The sequence below is a fragment of the Cavia porcellus genome, unplaced genomic scaffold (assembly GCF_034190915.1).
Source record: "Cavia porcellus strain 051 isolate PalLab524CR breed Dunkin Hartley unplaced genomic scaffold, mCavPor4.1 scaffold_5, whole genome shotgun sequence".
Lineage (NCBI taxonomy): Eukaryota > Metazoa > Chordata > Mammalia > Rodentia > Caviidae > Cavia > Cavia porcellus.
Genome location: NW_026947488.1, coordinates 5,920,426 through 5,942,017, shown reverse-complemented (window position 1 = coordinate 5,942,017; position 21,592 = coordinate 5,920,426). Strand labels below are relative to the sequence as shown.

General features: G+C 51.3%; 1 protein-coding gene and 1 pseudogene across 2 annotated transcripts; both read right to left on the bottom strand.

The window, feature by feature from the left end:
- Positions 1-1,137: 1,137 nt before the first annotated feature.
- Ankrd60 (ankyrin repeat domain 60) lies at positions 1,138-9,281 on the bottom strand. Of its 2 annotated transcripts, XM_063247922.1 has the most exons (4): positions 8,986-9,281; positions 5,080-5,210; positions 3,413-3,578; positions 1,138-1,582 (listed from the first exon to the last, which is right to left on the bottom strand). In XM_063247922.1, exons 1-4 carry the CDS (start codon positions 9,068-9,070, stop codon positions 1,284-1,286), a joined length of 681 nt encoding a protein of 226 aa, XP_063103992.1. In that variant the 5' UTR covers positions 9,071-9,281; the 3' UTR covers positions 1,138-1,283. The 2 variants fall into 2 exon arrangements, with proteins under 2 accessions (XP_063103992.1, XP_063103991.1); XM_063247921.1 differs by lacking the exons at positions 1,138-1,582; positions 3,413-3,578 and having other exon boundaries at positions 4,909-5,210; positions 8,986-9,260.
- Positions 9,282-10,631: 1,350 nt separating this feature from the next.
- Positions 10,632-20,452, bottom strand: LOC134470320 (serine/threonine-protein phosphatase 4 regulatory subunit 1-like; annotated as a pseudogene).
- Between the last annotated feature and the right edge of the window lie 1,140 nt (positions 20,453-21,592).

The following is a 21,592-nucleotide window of genomic DNA, read 5'->3' as shown; positions in this document are numbered from 1 at the left end:
GCCAGCCACATAGACAGTGTAAGACCACGTCGTCCACACAGCTCTTCCTTGCTATGACAGCAGGAAACATGCCCATTAATTTAAAAGCCAAATCCGGTCCCTGGGATGGAGGTGGTTACAGACAGAACCACCCTGCGAAGAGGCCCCTGCCACGCATCTCTGCTGCGGAAGACCTGTTGGGTTCCAGAACCGGAGCCGCAAACGGCCAGGGAGTGGGAGCCACGCCGGTCAGCCCAGTGCTTGTGGGCCTGGAGAACCCTCTCTGGGGAATTCAGGTCCGTGTGGCACTCTTCCCATGAAGCAAATCTAGTGTGACGGCAGCAGCCGGCAGTCCCCCGAGAGAATCGCCTTTCACGCCGCACCTAGCACCTTGCTCTGCAAAACTTCAAGCTGACACTGAAAACTCAGGAGGGACACCACCCCCAAGCTAGGCTTCCGAGCGCCCACCCGGGAGCTCTGGGTGACCTGGAGGTCTGTGGCTTGCCTTTCAGCTGCAGCAGGGCCCCCTTCTCACTTCCCGGCTGTGTGGCTCCCCCAGATTGCTCCCCGTGGAGGCCAGGGGGCCCCGGTGTAAGGTTTTGTAGGCCCAAGGCCTGAGTTAGGACAAGGGAAGGGGGTGGGTGGGGAGCAGGAAGCTCGTGGGAGCACTGCTCCCAACACAGGGGGACAGCTGGTAGAGTAGCCAGCTCGAGTCTCTCCTCCGTGACACCCCTGATGCCAGAGCTCCGCCCGTGGCAAAGGTGACAAGGTGCCCCTTCCGAAGACCCACAGCTGCGTCCCCACACCACTGCCCAGCTCGGGCAGGAAGCAGATGCCTGCGAGATGGCTCAGCCAAACCTCTGGAGTCGCAGCAGCAGCCGTGGGAGCGTTTCGTGCCGTGGGTCCCACGGCACACTCACAGCCCACACGGGCACGGCCTCCGGCCATCCTGGCGCTCGTTTTGTGCGGTAACAATAGGGCTGTCATCGCTACTGTTATTAACCCGGTGCATTACAGTCTCCGGAAGGGAGAGACGGTAACTGGGCTCCCATCACCCCAGACAGTGCCACCAGACACAGTGTGCAAAGAGCTCACCAGGCGAGACAGATGCCGCTGCCCGCCAGGTCTGTGACACATCCCTCACCAGGCGCCGACTCCCCTGGCAAACAGGACAGCACACTGGGCGCTGGAGTCAGAGGGACAAGTCATGTTTTTCTGCTCTGATGACCGAGGTGGGCTGGTAGTGGGGGGTCCCCAGTGGTCCTGAGCTCCATAAAGTCCCCGCCCCCCGGGGTGGGGCGGCTTCAGGGTTTTACAAGACCCTGAGCCAGCGCCACCTGCCGGAAGAACTTCCTGGCGGCCTGGTTGTCCAGGCCCTTGGATGACGCCGCGGTGGCCAGCCAGTAGAGCAGGAACATGCGCCGTTCGCTCTGCTTGCGATGCAGACGGCGGGCCACGGTGATGGGCGTCTCCCCGCGGGCGTCCCTGGCGTGGATGGAGGACCCGAACTCCAGCAGGATGGTGATGCAGTCCAGGCGGCCCATGGCCGCGGCCACATGCAGGGCCGTCCTGCCCACTGGGGACTTGCTGAGGCAGCTGGCTCCTGGAAGACAGGACAGTGGGCTGGGCCGAATTAGCCAGGACCCTTGTCATCAGAGACGCTCAAGGAGGCGGGCACAGCGCTGCACACCTAGAATCCCGGCACCCTGCGAGGCTGAGGCAGGAACACCAGTTTGAGCCCAGCATGGACAGCTTCGCCATTTAGTGAGACCTAGTGCCAACATTTTAAAAAGGGCTGAGGATGTGGCTCAGTGTAAGGTCTGTGCTCCGGTACTGATCGTCCCCTCTCCCCTAGCACTGCAACCTCCGTGCTCTTCCCTCTCCACCCCTGGTTCCAACAATACCTGCCTCCTGTTGCCTCTCCAATAGCCCCTGCTCAGTGCCCTTCCCAGGCCCTTTGCACATGCCACTTCCCTTGCAAACCACCCTCACCTCCCCCGTAGCGCTTCCCTCTTTTAGGTCTCATGCGCTCTCTCCAGAGACCCTTCCCCTGCCCACCCTCCCCACACTGCCACCTCCACACTCAACAGACTCCCTCACCCCCCTTCCACACACCCTGTCTGCCGTGGGCCGTGGGGTTAATCGTACTTAACTGCTGACCTCCCCTCATGAACTCGCAAGTGTTGAGCACACTGGTTTTGATCAGTGTGGTTTTCATACGGGGCACGTAGCCCGGGGCCCAGAAAGGACAGGTTCTGTCATGGTGACAGATGACCAGCCGTCTGACCCAGGGACAGCCCTCACCCCGACCGAATTCCTCACGCCGCCGGAGACAGATGGGCTCCTGACAGGTGCCCGGCGTGCACTTGTTGCATGGCATCACACGCAGGGTAACAAATATCTCGACACGGAAAACAAGGCAATTCAATTAAATCCAGCTGACATCTCGGGAGCCGGTTTTGATGAGCTGTGGTTGCTCGGTGAGGTAAAGTTTTAAATAGGCTCAGAATCCGGCGTCAGCCACCGATCTCCTCCCAGGCCGTGCCTGCAGCGGGCGGGAAACTTTGCAAAGCCAGCTGTCATTTTTAACCGGTTCCTTAAAATACATCACAGTTCTATCAGAGGGAAAATGACTTTTTATGAGCTTAAAGGACTGCTGGGCTGTGGAAAGCCCATATTTCACCGTCTAACAGGAGAGGAGTGAACGGCGGCCGAGGAAGCGGAGAGCACAGCGGTGTCACCCGCTCCAGGCACAGAGGTTTATGGGCCCAGCACAGAGCCTTGTCATCCTGCCCCAGCATCAGGCTGGGAAGAGCACAGCCTGGCTGGAGAGAGGCTGGGCAGGAAACAGGGACGTGGGCTGGGGACAGCAGGAATGTGAGAGCCCCAAGCAAGCTGCACCTTGCAGGGTCCCCTCTTTGGTGGCCTGGGTTGTCTGCACGATTGTCTGTTTGGTTTGGAGTGGCTTTCTTTCTCGGTACTGTGGATCGAACCCAGGGCCTTTGCACTGAACTACATCCTGAGAACTTGTTTTGGGGATTTTCGGAAGTTTTTTGACTGTCTGATGTTTGTTTTAAGACGGGGTCTTGCTATGCAATTCAGGTTGGCTTTGTAACCCAGGCTGGTCTCAAACTTAGAGCGATCCTCCTGCCTCAGCCTCCCGAGTGCTGGGATTATAAGTATGCACCGCCACACCTGGCTGTATGATTTTTCTTAAAAGAGTCTTGGTAAGTAGCTAAATTGGTCAAACTTTCAGTCTTCCCGCTTCAGCCTCCCAGAGGGAACCCAGACAGGGCACAAGGAGCCCAGAAGGGACCAGGCTTAGAAGGTGACAGGATTTGGGTCTGGGAAACCACTGCAGCAGAGACCAGGAAGAAAGGGCATGTGCCCGTCGCTCTGGGTTTAGCTTTCCTGAGCATTGTGCCATGATTACCGTGTTCTAGAAGGTACTGCACAGCCTGAGCATGACCTCTGTGGGAGACAATGTACAGCGCCACGAAGGCCCTCTGAGCTGTCCACTGCTTCCACGCTGCGCCCACAAGACGCTCAGAGTTCGCAGTCCGGTAGAAAGAATCTTCGCTGATGCCAAGACAGAACAGCTGGGCAGAGAATGGCAATGGGGTTACTCCTGGGAGTGCAGGTCACTCTAGAAAGCAAGGCACGAGAGGCCGGAGGCTGGCAGGGCTTGCCCAGGGGAGAGTTTGCTTGTCACCGTCCAGGGAGGGAAAGGCGAGGTGCAAAAGCTAAGGCTTCACGGAGAAAATGGGAAATTCCAGGGCAGGAGGGCGAAGGCCATGCAGTCCCCAGGCCTGGCTGGGAGGTAGGAAGGTGTCCTTGTCCACATTTGGGGAGAGAAAATGGCTCTGCTTATACCCAGGGGAAGGCGGCTGTGGCCAGCACAGCAAAGCCCCAGGGAGCAGCCCAGGAAGGAGGAAAGTCTCCCTGGAGACGCAGTGGGTTCTGGCTTCTGGTCTATTTCTGTGGCCACTGACTGCTCTGCCTTTTTTCTTTTTCTTTTTTTTTTTTTCTGAGTCAGGGTCTTGCTATGCAGTTCAGGCTGGCCTTGAGCTCACTTTGTAACCCAGGCTGAGCTCACAGCAATCCTCCTGCCTCAGCCTCCCGAGTGCTGGGATTACAGGCGTGTGCCCCCATCCCCGGCTCCGCTGCCTTTTGGAGCACTCTGAACTGAGCCCCAGATGAATAGCCCCACACAGAACCACCTGGAAGGCTAAGGGGTCCCAGGGCGGAGGAACCCTGCCCCGATGCTGGGGTCAGGTGTGGGGTGCCAGGGAGGGACAGAGGGGATTCAGATGGGGGGCCAAGGCAGTGACAGCTCTGACTCAGGACCTTGGACAGGCGGGACAGAGCCCCACATGCAGCCGGAGGCCCAGCCGGAGTGGAGGGGGGAGAGGGAGATGGACGGAGAGGGGGCCAGACAGGAGGCAAGGGGGGCAGGTACTGGAAGGTACCAAGGCGGGACAGGACCCCGAGCCCCTTCCCACTGCCACCAAGGGTGCAGCCACCCGCCCATCTCTCCAGGCTGAGGCCCAGCGGCACCCTGGCAGCCACCCAGTGCGGGACAAGCCCAGCTTCTTCCTGTCCTCTAGAAAGTGCCCTGTCCTGTCCCAGGGATCCGCTCCTCCTTCCCCGCCCAGAGCATGGCTGCAGGGCCCAGCAGGAGACCCAGAAGCAGCCATGCCCGATGCAGTGCCCAAGCCCTCCCTGGCCCCAGAACGTGGTGCGCTCTGTGTCTTTGTCACACACGGGGCCCAGCTCTGGGCTGCCCTGCACCAAATAATCTAGAGCCCTTCACTAGTGTTACAGTAGGGCTCCAACTCTTGGAATAACCCTAGGGGCGGAATGTGGGGCTCCCTTAACTCTCGAGGGGGATGGTTATAAACCATAAGGAAACCCAGTAAAATCATAAACCCAGAGGGAAAGGAGACATTCGATGTGGGACCCGAAAATCCTGACATAGGTCCTTATCTATTTGTTTTTCTGCTCTGAAGCCTTAACTCAAATATTCATACCAAAGACTGATTTTCCTTCACAACTTGTGGTTGCTTCACAAAACATCCCTTCAAAGAAGCATGAAAACACCTTACTGGGATCCCCTTCCACCGCAGCCACCACCAGGTCGGTCCAACCATCGTAATGCCAGACACACAGAGAAAGGACTCCGCCCGGCACGACATCGTAGAACCTCAGCGAAGTGTTGTCCATCAGATCTCCTGCGGGGAACAAGGGTTCCTTCAGAACAACTTGGGTATTCCAGAAAATCCATTACCCTGGCGAAGAGATTATCTGACCTTAAATATCACAAGGATAATTTTAGAATCCTGAACAAAAAGTCTGCTTTGATGCTTCCACTGGTCTGTGTACAGCTGTTAATGCTTTTTAGAAAATTAATTTGGCTTTGCTTGGAGAGAAGCTGGACCCAAAAATAAGTATTTTTAAAAAATGGCTACAGTTTCTAAAATTCCATCATTATACTTTGTCCTGTTGTGAAAAAAAATACAAGTCAGTAAAGTAATTTTCTGAGGAAAACTCTTCAAACAGAACTACCTGAGCTTGAAATACCTATGTACGGTGGGCGGAGAACCATGTACTTACACAAGTCACATATATTCTAGTAAAATACCAGCTCTGATAAACACTACCATTAGTCTGACTAAAGTGACAGGACCCAAAAAAATGGTTGGATAATGCAAATGACAACCCAGGACACGATGTGGCAAGCGAGGTCCTGGTGGCATGCAGACGGCCTGCAGGACGTGAGCACCATCGCTGGCTGCTCCCCAGCGGAAGCCAACAGCACGTACCCCCATCCTCACAGTCAAATATGGCTCCAGATATTGCCGAAGGCCGGGGGGGACCAGACAACCCCAAAGCAGACCCATGGTGATGTAAGATGCAGAGCTGACATTCGCTCCCCGTGTATCTGCAAGCCAGAGCTCGTGCCAGAAATCGAATTCCGTGCAAGATCAGGCTGAGCTACTTGCCCAGCAAGAACTCAGACACTGGAGGAGACCGCCAGATGCACCAGGAGAGTCACACGAAGTACATCTTCCCATGGGGCAGCTGTACACGCACCTCTGTGGCACATACCCAGCAGGCAGCACGGCCAACTGTGGTCTTAAACGGTAGGATTCGCTTTTTTTCATAAGCAATGGCAAACATAAAATCTCAGATCTGCCCGGGCCAAAGCATCCTACCATCTGAGGGGCAGAATTCATAAGCATTCTACCTTTGTGATGCAGGGATTACGCTGGACACAGGTGCTAAGTACCTGAGTGATTACTCTGAGCTCATGCGAAAGACTACATCCCTAATCCCCATGACAACCTTCTAAGGCCAGCGGCCCGCCAGCTGCCTGGGCACACCGAGGCTCGTCCACCACGGCCAGGCAGAGCTGCCTCGCTGGCTGGCCTCCGTCCCCACCGCGCCTTCGGGCAGCTTCGCCTTCTCAGCAGGGTGGGTGTAAACAGGGGGGACCAACTAGCAAATCTGTTCATCAGGGTCCTGAGTGTGGCCCAGAAGCGGAGGATAATCAGTCATGAGTCTAAGACAACCTGGCTTCCTAACAACTAAAAATATCCAGGGAAATCTGGAGAAGATGGAGCACATCTGTTTTACAAGCCAGTCACTGCCTGGGGCTCACATACTAATTCTTACCGACACAATAAATTATCAAAGTTGGTAACAGCCTGGAGGGTGACCTCCACCTATGAATTTGCTCGCCTGCTTTAGATTTGTGCATCTCAAGATTTTCACACACATGATCTCATCTGATCTTTTCTCTGCAACCTTTGAGGTGGGCAGAAGAGGTGTCGGTCGGTTATTTATGGGCAGTAGCCCAAATTTCTCCTTACGACAAAATAGTACCTTCTCGCTTGCCCCCTGGCCATGCTCAGGCAGGGCTGCAGAGCAGAGAGGTCAAGCGCCCAGCAGTTGCTAAGTGAGAACATCGTGACATCAGTGTGAAATCACCCCAGCTCTCTCTCTCTCCCTCTTAGCTTCCTTGAATTTATTGTTCAGCGCAGCTCATCAGTAAAAATAAATGCACAGAAGGGATCTGGGCATCTGTAGTTGGGGATACATAATTTTCAGATTACTTGTTGGGAAGCTCTTAGTCCTTAATGACTCTCCTCATTCTAACACGTTAAACACAGACTCAAGACACACTTCTCGCTAAATAAAGCCTCCAAAATGCCCAACAGCCTCTCTTGAGTGTCCCTATAGGAAAATAAATATGTCATGAAACAAGTCCAGCCTGCTCAAAAGAGTGCAAAAAAAAAAAGCTCTGGCTTGGGGTTCTAAAGGAAATGAGGGTTGCTGCCTGTTTAGGAAGGTTTGGGAAGGGTCCGTCCCTGGATTTAGAACCTTGCATGTCCGGGACTTGTCTTCGGACTTAGGGTTCTCATGGAGCCCTAGATGGGGTGGCCTCTGGGGTTAGGGGCCAGGCAAGTCTGCCTTGAGATTCCAAGTCTTCGTGGTTTCTTGGATTTGCTCCAAGATTTGGGGGCCTTGACAGAGGCAGGGTTTGGTTTAGAATTTTGGATTCTGGCGTGGGTACGTTCAGGCTAAAAGGTTTGAATTCCAAACACAAAGTTTGCTCTGTGTCCTAGAGTCCTGACACAGGCAGAAATGTTGTTTTGGTCCTGGACTTTCTGAATGGATATGGGTTGGCTTCTGTCTTGCAATGCTGATGTAGACATGGATCGCATTAGCTGGGGACTCAGGGCTCAGATCTGGCCAAGCCGAAATTTGGTTCTGGGGTCAAAAAGGGGGATTTGTTTTGACATTTGACGTCCTCATGGGGACATGGATGCTGGAGGATTCAGGATTCTCAGGCAGTGATGGGTTAGCTTGGAGATTTGGGGTTCAGCCTTGCACGGTATGTTCTGAGTTTGAAGGGCCTGAGATAGAGTTTGTTTTACACTTTGGCACCCTTTAAGAACAAGGTTACTAGAAGATTGAGGTTGTGAGGTGGTGACAGCCTGGCAATTTGGGGTTCCGTCTTGGAGTTTTTTCTGCATTTGGGGGTCCTAGGATAGTATCTGTTTTGAGATTTAATGTCTTGGCCTGGACACTGTTGATATGTTTGGAGTTTCTGAGGTAGAGGTTAATTTGGGGTTCAGACTCAGGCAGGCTTGTCCTGGACTTCTGGGTCCTGAAGTTTATTCAAGTTTAGACATCCTTACATACACGGGCTTGCTTTGGGGGCCAAAAGTCATGCTTAGCCTCTGGGTTGGGGCCCATTATTTGGCCAAGTCTGCTCTGAGTTTGAGGGTCCTGCAGTGAGCAGGTTTAGCTTCCTTGGAGGGTCACGGTTGATGGAGGATCCCGGATTCTAAAGTAGTGATGCTTATCCCGGAGATTTGCGATTCAGTCTTGGGCAGGCTTGTTCAATGTTTTGGGGCCCTGAAGTCAGGAGGGTTGTGTCACCCTTGCAGGGACCCAGATAGCTACAGCAACTGGGTTTCTGACGTTCTCAAGTCAGCAGCCCCAAACCCTGTGAGTCTAAGTGAGTCTACAGAGGGCTGCAAAGAGAGGGCATCAAGTGTGCCCTGGGTTGTAAGGTCCTACCGAGGACAGATTTTGCTTCAAGTTTACAATCTGATGTAAACCTGGTTGGATTGGGCATTTGGATCTCTTTGGAAGAGATGGGGAACTTGAAAGCTAGGGTGGGGTGTCCCTCTGTGGCTTTGGGGTTCTAGTATGAACAAGACTTGTTCAAGGTTGGTGGATGTCGCCTAGCACAGACAGGATCTGCGTGTGGACGAGGGGACCACACTGCACCAGGTTTGCTTTGAGACTTGGGGTCCAATGTGAACCCAGGGCATTTGGCTTGGGAAGCCCCTATGTGGCCACCACCCCAAGCAGCTCCTCCATCTAGGGTTTCAAGGAGCTGGGTTTACTTTGACATCTGGGGTCCTCCTGCAGGCAAGCTTCCCTATGGAACTAAGGAGTGCTCATGAGCAGGAGTGGGCCGGGCAGAGCCACCTCGGTCCAGGTACTGCAGCCGCTGGAGGTGGAAGGGGATGCCGACCAGCAGCTCCAGGTCCTCCTTGAGCTCCCGCACAGTCATGTCGCTGCGGCAGTGTGCCACCCGGAACAGCTCCCCGGTCTCCTCCAGCCTCACCCGCACCGAGATGATGTCAGGGACCAGGTCGAGCCCCTGCGGGTCACTGGCCAGCTGCCCGCTCCGCCCGGGGGTCCAGGCAGGGCCTCCCACCGCCCAGGGGTCAAGGCGGGCCGAGGCCGAGGGCTGCTTCGGCCCTGCGCCGCCCGCCGCCTCCGCCTCCGCCTGCTGCATGTCCGCGCGTCATCCTGGCTCGATGCGGTGGCCGCGCGTCATTGCCGCCCCCGCCGCCCGCGCCCAGCCTGACTGTGACGCCCGGCCTGCGGGCCGCCCCCGCGCGCGCGGGGCTCTGTGAGGTCGCCGAGCCGCCCCCGCGCCAGCCCCTGCGGGTGACTGAGCCCGGGAGGACCCATGGGCCCAGACCCACGACGGCTTCCCACCCACGCCTGCGGGGAGCAGAGGAGGAGGAGGGAACGCAGGGGGAGGCCACAAGGGAGCAGGGGGAGCAGAGGGGAGGGGGGCGCAGGGGAGAGGGACAGGGAGAGCAGAGGGGAGTGGGGGGGCAGGGGCAGTGGGGGGCAGGGAGAGGTCAGGGGGAGCAGAGGGGAGTGGGGGAGCAGGGGCAGTGGGGGGCAGGGAGAGGTCAGGGGGAGCAGAGAGGAGTGGGGGAGCAGAGGGGAGCGGAGGGGGTCCCAGGCGCACCTCCAGGGCTAGCTCAGCACTTGGGGAACAGCACAGGCCGCGCCCTGCCCTCCAGCCCCTCCTGCTGCTGTCCCTTTTACCGGGAAAACCAACCCAAGGGTGAGCTCTTGCTGCCTCCCCCCTCGCCTGTTTAACAATTAGGGCGAACCACCCGCGGGGTTACAAAGCCTGTGTGTCTCCGAGGCGGTGAAGTGCATCTGTGATGGGTTAACCACGTTTCCAGCCCGCAGGGGAGCTGCAGAGTACAGCGGGCTGGGCGCCCCCAGAACTCCTACATCTGCAAGCCCCATCAAACCCGACCTGAAAAGGCCCCTTGGTGCCTGCCTATGGGGGAGCCACTCAGTGGGGAGCGCAGCCCTGGGGCGGGAGGAGGGGTCCCCCGTGCCTCTGTGAGGGGCCAATTTCCAGAGCGCCTTCAAACCATAAGTCCCCTGGCAGCCACTCCTGCAGAGGGCCTGCGGACGGCTGAACTCTGCGCACAGGAGCTAGGCGAGGGAGGCCCGAGCCAGAGAAGGCCGAGGTGGGCCAGAACGATTCCAAACAAGTCCCAGTTGACACAAAATAAGAAAAAAATGTAACTTTTATAAAAAAATATTTTTGCAAGGCGTAACAGCCATTAAAAACAAAACTGCGGTGGAAAGGCATCTGTATTAAATGCTGGACAGTCTACGTATAAACTGCAGCGCAGAGGTCAGCGTGCACCAGCCTGCCCAGAGTGGGGGAGGCGCGAGCCTCGAATGCGGCAACGCCTCACGGGCTGAAGATCATTCTCCCCCCAATGGTACATTAAACTCTGCATAAAAACAAGATTCCAGCTGAGCACTCCCACTTGCGAACTCAATAGACTTTTAACAACATGACAACCTCGAGTTTTAGGCAATTTATTACAAATTACAAACTGCTTGATACCAAAGCAAAACTATCCATCTCTCTTACCTTGGGCAAGTATTCCACACAAGACGGATTTTTAATGTAACCTTTAATTTTAATGAACTTTCTGCCTAATGTGTGGATACTACTCTGGCTTACAATTTAAAATTCTCAAACACATCCCGCTGGCTCTCCGGCACAGGAGAGATTCCTTCCTGCCTTCCTAGTTTTGGTACTGGAGATCAAACCCACCACCGTGCGCCTACCAGGCAAGCGCTTAGGTGGCTGAGCTGGACCTCCAGCCCTCCCTCCTTCCTTTTTAAAGAATCAGCTCAGTGAATCTGGGGGTAGGAGGAAGGATATCCTGCATCCCAAGAAACTCAACACAGAGTTTCAGAAATTTCATTCTAAAACAGACAAGAGCTACGAAAGAATGATCCCAGGGGAGCCCCAAAGAGCTCCGGCGGCCAGGCGGCCACTTCCGGCCTGCGCCAGGCTGTTCTTTCCTGCCCTTGAGCCGCACCTTTGAGAAGGTAAAAGAAATAAGAAAAATTGCAGCAGCATACAAAACCCTGTTATTAGTTAATGAATAACCAGTTTAAACTCCAAAGCATCATTCTCCCAGTGTAACTTTCTAAAGCGTGAAATCCAAGTTCGTGTCCTTAAACCAACTTGAGGAGGAGCCAGTCATTACCCCGCCCTGCATCGCTGGCATTGGGTGAGCAAGTTCCAATCAGAACGATGGCTTCCTATTTTTTTTGTTAAGATCTCAAAGCAGTAGATGTAAGGTCCGTATCTATGCATCCCAATTACAGCTCCCCTCCTGAGTTCTTAAACGTGTGACACGATATCCACATAAAAAGTGAAAAGTCGTTTAGCTTTCTGTCCGTCGAAGGCTAACCCACATCACTGTGGATAGACTTCCTGCAAGAACAGGGCTGGAGGGTTTGAAGAACTGGTCCAACAAAAAAGAGTTGATAACAAAACCAGAACATTAAAGGGTGGCTGTGAACCCTCTTTAGGTTTCTTTATCACACTGTTCAAAAGTAAACAAACTGGGCTACATCCACAGCCACTCTAAGTGGCCATAAATCCACCGATTTGTCCAGCTCATTGACAGAAGGCTCACATTACATTATTTACATATACACAGTGTTTCAGTTTAAAATATAACACCATAAACTAGATTTTGTAAGTAAGTATGAAAGCAAATATGCAGGTCTAAGAAAGACAAGAACTTCTAATGAACCCCTTGACTGGGGCCACAGGGACGATAAATTACACAGCCCGTCACACAGGAAACCAACGCTGGCAGGTGGCAGGCAGCAGGTGGCATGGAGGAGGCCTGGCCCCCGTTGATGGCCAGGCCCACGACCTCGCCACAGACATCCCGCTCAGGCCGGAGGGAGGGGCGGGCAGCACAGCACTGGCCCGGCCGCCTGCCTGAGTCCCCAGTTGTGCTCAGCCCACAGCTGCAGGCGGGGACAGCATCAGTCACATATCCCTTCTTCAGCAGGTGTGCACTCTCGGTTCTGCAAGTTCCAAGCCTCATGTGCCAGCACGAAACCACCAGCCTGCAGTTCATCACCGAGGGGCTAAGTTTGCTTTTCCAGGTCAGCAGTGTCTGATACATTCTGCTGCTTTGGGTCTAGGGTGACAGAAAGGGAGACATCCTGGTCGCGGTCAGACTGCAAAGCCAACACAGTCCCGTCAATGACTTCAAGATGAGGGTTACCGGCATTTCTAAGATATGCTGAGGAAAGAAAACAGTGTGAGTCCCATGTGCCATGAACTGTGTTCTAAAACATGCTCTGGTTTTGTTCTATTTTGGTTGTTTTAAACTACATGTCAGAATAAATCACTTTTGGTACAAAAGCCATATGCATTAAGACCTTTCAAATAATAAAACGTCTTAATCCAAGTCTTAAATGTTAAAGATGGACTCCCAATGGTTATGCATACTTTTAGCAGTACAGGAAGTGGCGGGGTGTGGTGGCACTCGGGAGGCTGAGGCAGGAGGGTGGCTGTCAGCTCACGGCCCAGCTGAGCTACATGGGGAGACCCTGTCTCCAAAAGTTTAAGAAAGTTACAGTAACCAAATGCTGTTCCTATCTTTTTTACCCAAAAAACAAAAGAGCTGGTAATGTAAGGAATACAGGAGGAGGAACAGACTGTTGGCAGGGGTGCAGCGGCAAGAACAATGCTCTGTTCCTGCTTGGGAGTTTAGCTGTTTCCTGTATTCTAGTGTAGAAATAATACATCTACAGAGCACAGCTTACATTAGGTCTTGTTTGGGTCTAAAATGATCAGCTAGGTTGAGTTATGTCTTCTTACCAACTACAGAATAGTATCATTACAATTTAGTAGCAGCTAAAGCCTACGCTTGTTATCATTCATAACTTTTCGTATCGTAACTCAAAACTTACAAGCCTCTCCAGGAATGCAGCGCGCTCCTGCAATCCCAGCACTCCGGAGGCCGAGGGAAGAGAACTGGCAGTTCAGTCCCAGCCTGGGCAATGCAGCAAGATCTAGTTTCAAAAAAAAAGCTGGCATGTAGCTTAGTGTGAAGGCTCATTCCATCCCTAGTACCAAAACGATAAAAGTACAAGTTTCCCCCCTTTCTAGAATTCTCCTTCATTTCCTTAGGCGTGCTGCAAATGCACATGAAAGTTAGCGCACTATTTACATGATGCGTCTAACATCTGCTATCAGACAACATGTCCTCATTTCCCCAAGGACGCCTCGCAGCTGGGAATCAGTACCCTTTGCCATCAAGGTCTGCCACAGAGCCTGGGCCAGAGACCTCACGTTGGGCACACAATCTGACTTGCGGCTCAGGAGGCTGGGAAGCAGGTGCTCAACAAACTGGTCCAGCGGACACACTCCTGGCTCACCATGGCCTGCACAGAGAGACACGGCAGTGGCGCTTAGCAAGCGTGCGGAGCACAGGTGCTCCTCTCATTCCTGCGCAGCCCTCTGAGATCTACAGGCCTGAGGGGCTGTGTCTGGGAACCTTTTAAGTCTCAAGCACTGAGTCTGGCTGGAGACATCATTCATACGAACATCATTAGTACTTTTTACATTTCTTACTATGACCCATCCATCCCCAGTACAAGCACTGGTGGACAGCACACAGGCTTTGGGGTCCGACCTCATCCCTCCGGGCCAGAGCCCAGCCCAGGCCCTGCCTAAGCGCAGGGTTTGGCAGGAGGCTTACCCTCCTACCCTGTTTCCTCGGTGGTCCAGTGGCGGGACTGTCCCACAGAGCAGCCGCACCCCAGTCCTGCCACACTGCATTCTGCAGGCAGGAAGGGCTCCGGATCTCACCTCTGCATGCATCGGGACAGACTCTGAGAGCCAAGCTCTGGCTGTCCGCCACGCCCTAGGCCAACCTGGTGCCTAGAGCTCTGTAAACACCACCCACTCCAGCACCTGAACAGCTTCTGTACCTACAGAGTTTTGTGTACACTTCCTCACGCGAGTCTCACAAGCAGTCTTAGTGGTCAGTGTTAGCCCAGTCAGAAAATTCTGGTCCAACGTGGCAGTCACATTCAAGTCTGCCAACAGGTGGCAGCAGGGTGGGATCAGAGCCAAGCACTTGAGTTCTGGGTATGCGGGCCAGGAGTAGTGCCCGTCCTGGAGCTGAGGCCAGCCAGGGTCCTGTGCCTGAGACAGTGCAGGGCACCCAGCACGCAGCTCCAGGGCATGAGAGGACTGTGTCCAAATCAGGTAGATTTGACTCCGTACCAGCCCCTGTACTCCCTTAGTGACACATCCTAGATCTGTGTTCAAAACTTGATCAACGAGACCCCTCGATGGGATTCTTGACTGCAGGGTTCCCTTTCCTTGGTTTTGTGAGTCTTCTAGATCTTTAATAATTAATTACTGAGGAAAAAAAAAACCATTAACTTTTCTTGAATAAAATTATTTGGTGTCATTTCCTTTTGTTTTCAGACTTTCTAAACCTCAAAGAATGAAAACATAAAAGCAAAACTATTTTGTTTATGCTTTTGCTGCAAAATGATTTAGAACTGATTTTCTCTTCACTAAAGGCTGTGCTGTCAGGCCTGCAGTGCGCCACCTGGCTCTCCTCAAAGGACGGCCAAAGCACCCCGCGATGCCCCTCTAGCTCAACAGGGGGCGCTACACAGTCCCTTGCTTGATGTTAATTACAAGGGGAGAGAAAAGAGATTTGGAATCGGAGGTCAGAGAGTGTGCACCCATGGCTTTACCAACTGTCACACGGCTGGACAGCCATTACACCCTTCCCTTTGCCACTGTATGTGCTGGAAAATGCACATGATGAAAATTAAGACGTTTAAAATAACTTGAGCTAGAAAAACACATCATGGCTTTATACTTCCTGTGTGACCCTGAACAAGATACTTAACCTCTCTGGGCTTCAAATTCTTCATCTAAAACAACAGTCCAAATGTAAATCAGTAAACCACGCCTGATACACAGGAGCTCCTACAGAGAATCAGATACTGGTACCCTGGGTGCTTGGTATTCAAGAAATGGCAGTCTTCATCACTACGATGTGCCTAGCCAAGCAGACAGAAGTCCTTCATTTCCAATATGGTCAGCAGAGAGCATGACCTGAGTGCCTCGGTAAGCTGGCCTGAACGGAGATTAATGGCCTCTGTTTCTGCCCTACCGGCTTCCCCGTCCCCTGCAGGGCCACTGGCCGGTGAGGGACAGCCCGGCCCTGGATGCGGCAGGGCTGGCTGTGGCTGAACGGTGAGTGTGGGAGCGCCGGCCTGATTCACACAGCCATGCCGACGGAGGACCGCAGGGGCTGCCGCTGCTCAGTCACTGTGCCGGTCTGGGCACGGCACTCCCTGCCTTCACTGCCACGGTCACCATCTCCTGCGGGAGACGAGGGCTGGGAAACCGGTGCCCACGTTCCCGGCTTGTGCCCGAGGCTTGAGAGTCTCGGAGGACCCAGCCACATGGCAGATTCTCCCGGCCTCACTAACCTGACAAATGAAAGCAAAAGCTTGCCCACTTCGGGCAGTGCCGAAATCTTACGATGAGTTCACTGATGAAATTTAACCCCAGGGCACTGTCACTGTTTGAATAGAACTTCTACAGAATTGCCACAACCTATGAAAATATCAGAAGAGCAAATTTAAAACAATGCCATCCCGATGAATTACATGGAACCGGACAGTTTTATGCACCCTTCTACCTTTAAAATAAATTGAGAGAAAGCATGAGAGAAAGTGCTTTTTTTTCAGAGTAATCAATAGAACACAGAGAAAAATGTGTTTATATATATGGCACTTCACATAAAACTCTTTATAAAAAATTAAATCATCCAAGGTACTATATTAGCAAAATATATTATTAAGCTAACCTCTCAAATTTTAGAACATATTCTTTTGTATAACTAAATTATCACCTTTCAAAACTAGCCATTTTAATAAAATTGTAATATTATTAAAGTATCTTAAAACTGGTATTTTCAAATGAGATAGTTTTTGTCAGTATTCAGCCGGTATAAAGCTACATAAAACAGGATCAGCTTTTACAGACTGGAGATTTTGCTTACTAAACTGCCACAAAACCAAGCTGTAGAGTATTTTTTAAAAACAAAAACACAAAGCAATTCTTTAAAGGAGTTGATAGATAAAATGATTTATCTGCAATTTCTATTATTGAAGCATAGAACTTAACAAAGATCCAGCCCTGCAGTTTGATAAAAAAGGAGTTCTTAATTTTAAAATACAAAAACCTATTTTACAGGTAAACTGGAAAACTGCATCCAGAAAAAAAAAGTTAAAATGGGAGATCCGTAATATTGCTACTTAAAGCTCACAGACTGAAGGGTTTGAAGGAGACCCACCGGACTTCAGCAAGTTTATCTGCATACAATATTAAGGCAACACGCATCAAACAGTCATAAACATCACTGGGGTTGGAGAGTTCCAAAACCAGTATCAGCTATCTGAAAGGAAAAACAAAATTATTTTTGGTCCCAAAAGCACCCTATCTATTCTCTTTCCTCTCCTTTCCTCTCCTAGATTAAAAACAGCCCGGCTGGGAAATAACCCGAAGGCCCGGCAGGACTGCGGGCAGGAGCTGCCAACGGCAGGTAAGTGGAGTAATTGGCCGTGTGAAAAAATATGAAAAGAAATCATCATATATTCACATGAAACAAAAAGGAAATAAATCAAACTTTGTAAAAATAAATGCTGAGAAATTTATGAACACAGATTTAATATTTCAATTTTAAGTTCTCAGTTGAAAAGCATATAAAAATTTTTTTAAATCAATTAACATAAAAATAGCCCAAACGCTGAAGTTGCAAAGATCGCCAGAGCAGAGGTCGGGCCCCCCGCAGCGCCTCGGTCGCCCGAGCGCTCCAGCCGCCGCGAAGCAAGCGAGAAGCGCGGCGCTGCAGCACGGCGGGCGGGCGGCCGGGCTCCGCGGCTCGGCTTCGCCAGCCGCGCGGTCGGCTTGCGGAGAAGCGAGCGCGTGCTCTCCCTCGGCAGACAAAGGGAAGCAGACATGTGACAGCTGGCCGAGAAAGCCCCCTACCAGCGCTCGCACTATTGTCTAAATAGGGCAGGGGATCCGGAGGGTGGGGAAATAAATGGTATTATTTTCAACCAGGCAACCAAAGGAAATGAAACAGCGATGGGGAGCAAGTTACAGCTAGAAGCCAGGAGCGCTGGTGAACTCTTTCATATCAAAAAGCACTGTTTTCAGAAAAATGATACCAATATCATGGGCACGGGAGCACAGAATTCTTATCAGCCGCTCTGGCTTCAATATGCACTAGGCAGGGATGGAAGACGGCGCGCTGCCGGGCCAGATCGGCCGCGAGGCAGCCGGCGCCGCCGGGAAGCGGGCAGCCCAGCCGGCCGGCCGCCTGGCTGCCGAGGCGGCCGCTAGAGGTCGCAATGCAGTCGTGGAAAACCTGGGCCTGTTTTTCCTCCATTCTTTTGGAAGAGTACGCCTGGAACATAGCATAATGACTAAACCTCAATCTCTCAAATTAAGCATAATGATTAAAGCTCACAGAAAAGAGAAAAATCTTCCAGCGTGCCCCTGGCATCAGCCAAATCATATCCTGAATAGCTGCAAAAGCCTGATGAATTTCTTTGGGGAAGACAATTATTTGAGAGATTGCTAGTTGTAGATAAGAAAAATGAAAAGATATAAAAACGAATCTCAACAAGGTAGAAATTACAACCCAAACAAGCATCAGCACAAACAAATCCACCCCACAGAATGGAAAGCACATCATACCCCTTGGAGGGGCATTTTAAATGACACTGTCTAAAATCACCAGGACCTCGAGCACTGCCTTTCCCTGCACAAGATACAATTAACTCCTTCTCACATGGAATGATGTACAGATACGAGCTACCTGGGTGACATTTTTATTTAATAATCATTTCATTTGGGTTAGACCTTTCCAGATCTCTCACTGTCACCCAATTTTCTTTAGAAGCTGAAGTACATAAAGCACAATGTACCCTACAGAGAGGACTGCACTCAGAATGTTCAAGAAAGCTTTGCAAAAACTGCTCCGATTAATAGGAAAATATTGAAGAGTGGGTGATTCATCCTTCAGTTGGTTCAAATAAATTGCCTTCCAGAAGAGCAGAACACTCTAATTCCAGAGTGACTCCAGTCCTGTCTTCATGGGCAAATGAATGTCTCCCCAGAGACTGTGGTATTTGTAACTCACAGTTTTGAAATTCAGTCTATACCTTAATAAAACATAATCTCTTTATCTAAAAGAACATTATTACTTCTGGTTTAGAAATCAATTATAAGGTAGGAAAATTAAGAATTATTCTTTCTGATCTGCCTTCTCATAGCCCCGAATAGGTTTTTACTTACTCTGCTAGTTCATATCGAAACCTCCAATTCCTGTTATCAGTCACTACAAATTCTTGAAGCTGATAGAGATATTCTCTCCTCTTGTCTTCATGGAGCAACTATTTTTAAAAATGAATATATATATGTAAAAATATATCCCTCAAAATGAACCCAGTCCCCTCTTATTCTGCTTCAGATTATATATATTCGTCGTTAGCAAGAACCTGCACTGCCTTCAGCCCCTGCAGTCTCTGGCCCAGAGGGGCTGTAAGCTAAGACGGCTGCTAGCAGACATGACTGCACCCGCACGCCAGCCCTTTCCTGGTGGGTGTGTGTACTCGTGCATTGCTACACGCCCCCTGGGACTTCCTCCTTTCATCATCCCCCCTGCAGCAGCACGGCTGCGTGTTCTGAGGACGAGACCACTGCAGCTGCTCAGCTGGGAAGGCTCCTGCACCAGGAGGGGTCTGCACAGTGCACTGTGCACCACAGTCCTGCAAGGGCAGCTTGGGGTCCTGTGGGTACAGATAATCAGATTCTCTAGGTGACTTCTAAACTCTTATTTTTACACTCACCATTTCTTAAGGACAAGAAAAAGCAAAGAAAATGCAAGAAGGGAAGCAGCCACATGCTGCAGAAAAAGCCCTTCCTGCAGAACTGAGATCAGATTTCACCCAGGCTCTTGCCCGGGTGACTTGGGAGCAGTCAGGTGTCTGGCCAGGGTGCTGGGCAATGCGTCCACCACCCTGTACAGAACTGCAGCTCTGAAGGACTGGAGGGGTGGGTGGGAGGAAAGATAGAAAAATATTTCCTGTCAGTGGAAGAATACCCACTTTAAAATACTTGATGGTGCATCTCGACTGAAGAAATCAGGCACCTGCATTTTTTCCCCACTGATACTATACACACCCAGGGTTCAACAAAACTGGCTGGAGAAGGGGAGGTTTTCTGGTTTACTTTTAACCCTTTTTCCTACCTTTAGAAAATCATACAGATGTTTAAGTGCTGCTATGTGTACTTCATCCAGATCCTTTAAAAATCCATTGAAGATGGGCACCAGGTCAGCTGCTGTCAACTGATCCCCAAGAATCACAGCCAGCTCACAAACAGACAAAGCGAGGGTCCAACGGACCTTCCACTAGGGGTGCACAGAACACACACGAATCACAACAAGCAAATGTAATTCAACATCCCTAACATCTTACGTGGCATTGCTGGAGCAAAATGGATGCTGCCAGGCATTGGCCACTTCAAGCTTTATTTCATCAGAGACCAGGAAACTCAGGTCAGCAAGCCTTACTGCAGAACTTTCCTTTGCCTCAAAATAAAATAACCGCCTGCCTCTGAAATGGTTGCTTCTACCTGAACGTCGGAAGCCAGTGTTTCACAGGTGCCTTTCAGACGGTGCCAGTTCTGCCGCCCGGGGCCAGGGCTACCCTGGGGAGGCTGTCAGTGCACTGTTTGGCTATGTCAGTGTTCACGCAGGGTCTGGGCCCAAGCAGGGTCTGTCATCGACACGAGCTCATCTAGCAGAGGCTGAGGAATTACATCCTAGGAAACAGGAGAGAAAGGAAACCATCAGGTTCCACAGGAGTCGGCTCATGAAAAAAAAGCAATATGGACTTTCAAGGTGAAAGCAGTGTGCAAGAAGATGAGAGGGTGGGAGCCTGGCTAAGCCCAGGGCTCCAGGACGAGCTGTCCTGTCCGGGAGCAGGGTTCCAGGCCTCGTGGGAGTCATTAGTCCCTACTCTCGTCTTTTCTGGACAGCTCCATCTGGCATCCCAGAAAACAGCTTAGGCCATGTTGGTGAACCTGTGCACACACGCCACAGTGGGCTGTCTGCATCCATGGAGGCTCTAGAAGGGTCACCATCACTGGTCTGGGCAGTGCCGTCCGCTGAGTGTCCACACCCCACTTCCGTCTGCCCGGGAATCGGGGGTCCAAAGCCCACCCCGAGACACTGCAGTTCTTCCAGCCCATGGAATGTCTCCCTCGTGAAACCCAACCTATTCACATTTACCTCTGGAAAAGCAACGCATCGTGAGAATTTAAGACATTTACAAGAAATTGGTCAGTGTAAGAAGCCAATCCTTAAGATTGAAGCACAGTCCCAGAGAGGAGTTGTCAACTTCTTAGACAAAAAAACAAACAAAACAAAACAAAAACACAACAACAGCAGCAACAAAAAGGCAAATGACTCACATACACAGACTCTAAACATCAATGTGAGCTATGGAACTTATTTTCTTATAGTGATTAGTTTTCATTAACAATTTATAAAATTGTTCACAGGAATTACACAGAACTTCAGAATTTACTTTTTTAAGTTAGAGAGGAAACATTAGTAACATGGATTGTGAACTAAAATATAGAATTAATAGTGCTAGACAAACACTGGTTTTCAGGAGCTTTTTTTTTTGGCAGCACTGTGAGTCGAGCCCAAGGCCTTCACACAGTGTGAGTTGTATCTCCATCTCTTCCTCCTCCTCCTCTTCTTCCTCCTCCTCCTTTTTTTTTAAAGCTAGGATCTTCCTAACTTACTGCCCCAGCTAAGTTTAACCTTGTGACCCTTCTGCTTCAGCCTCCTGGAGTACTGGTATTAACAGGCACACATGCCAGCACACCCAGCTTCAATGGCCATGCTTAAACTTAACTTTCAGAAAATATGAAGGTTTGAATTGCTTTTTTTTTCTTTTCACGTGACAAACCTGTACCTGAGATCTACTGTCTTCAAGTGCAGCTGGGTCAAGCTTCTGCTAAGTCTCCAGACAGTCACTGGTTCCATTTTGGGCAGCACCAGCACACATTATGATTCATGCCAAATGCGGGAGCTGACCTACTGCTCCCCACCCCCAGCCTCTTTCCTGCTGGAAACGCCTTTGTAAGCCAGCCCCAAACACGTGGGAAACTCAGTGCTATCTTTCCAATGGGAAAACCATATTTGAGGCTGGAGATTTAGTTAAGCCATGTAACACCTTGGCAAGTGCTAGGTCCTGAGTTTGATTTCTAGCACCAAAAACAAAACAAAAAAACATATTTGAGCATTTATCTTACAGACCAGTCATCTGCAATGCCAGGGAAACAGACTCCATACATTTTAATTTCAAGACTGCTTCAGGT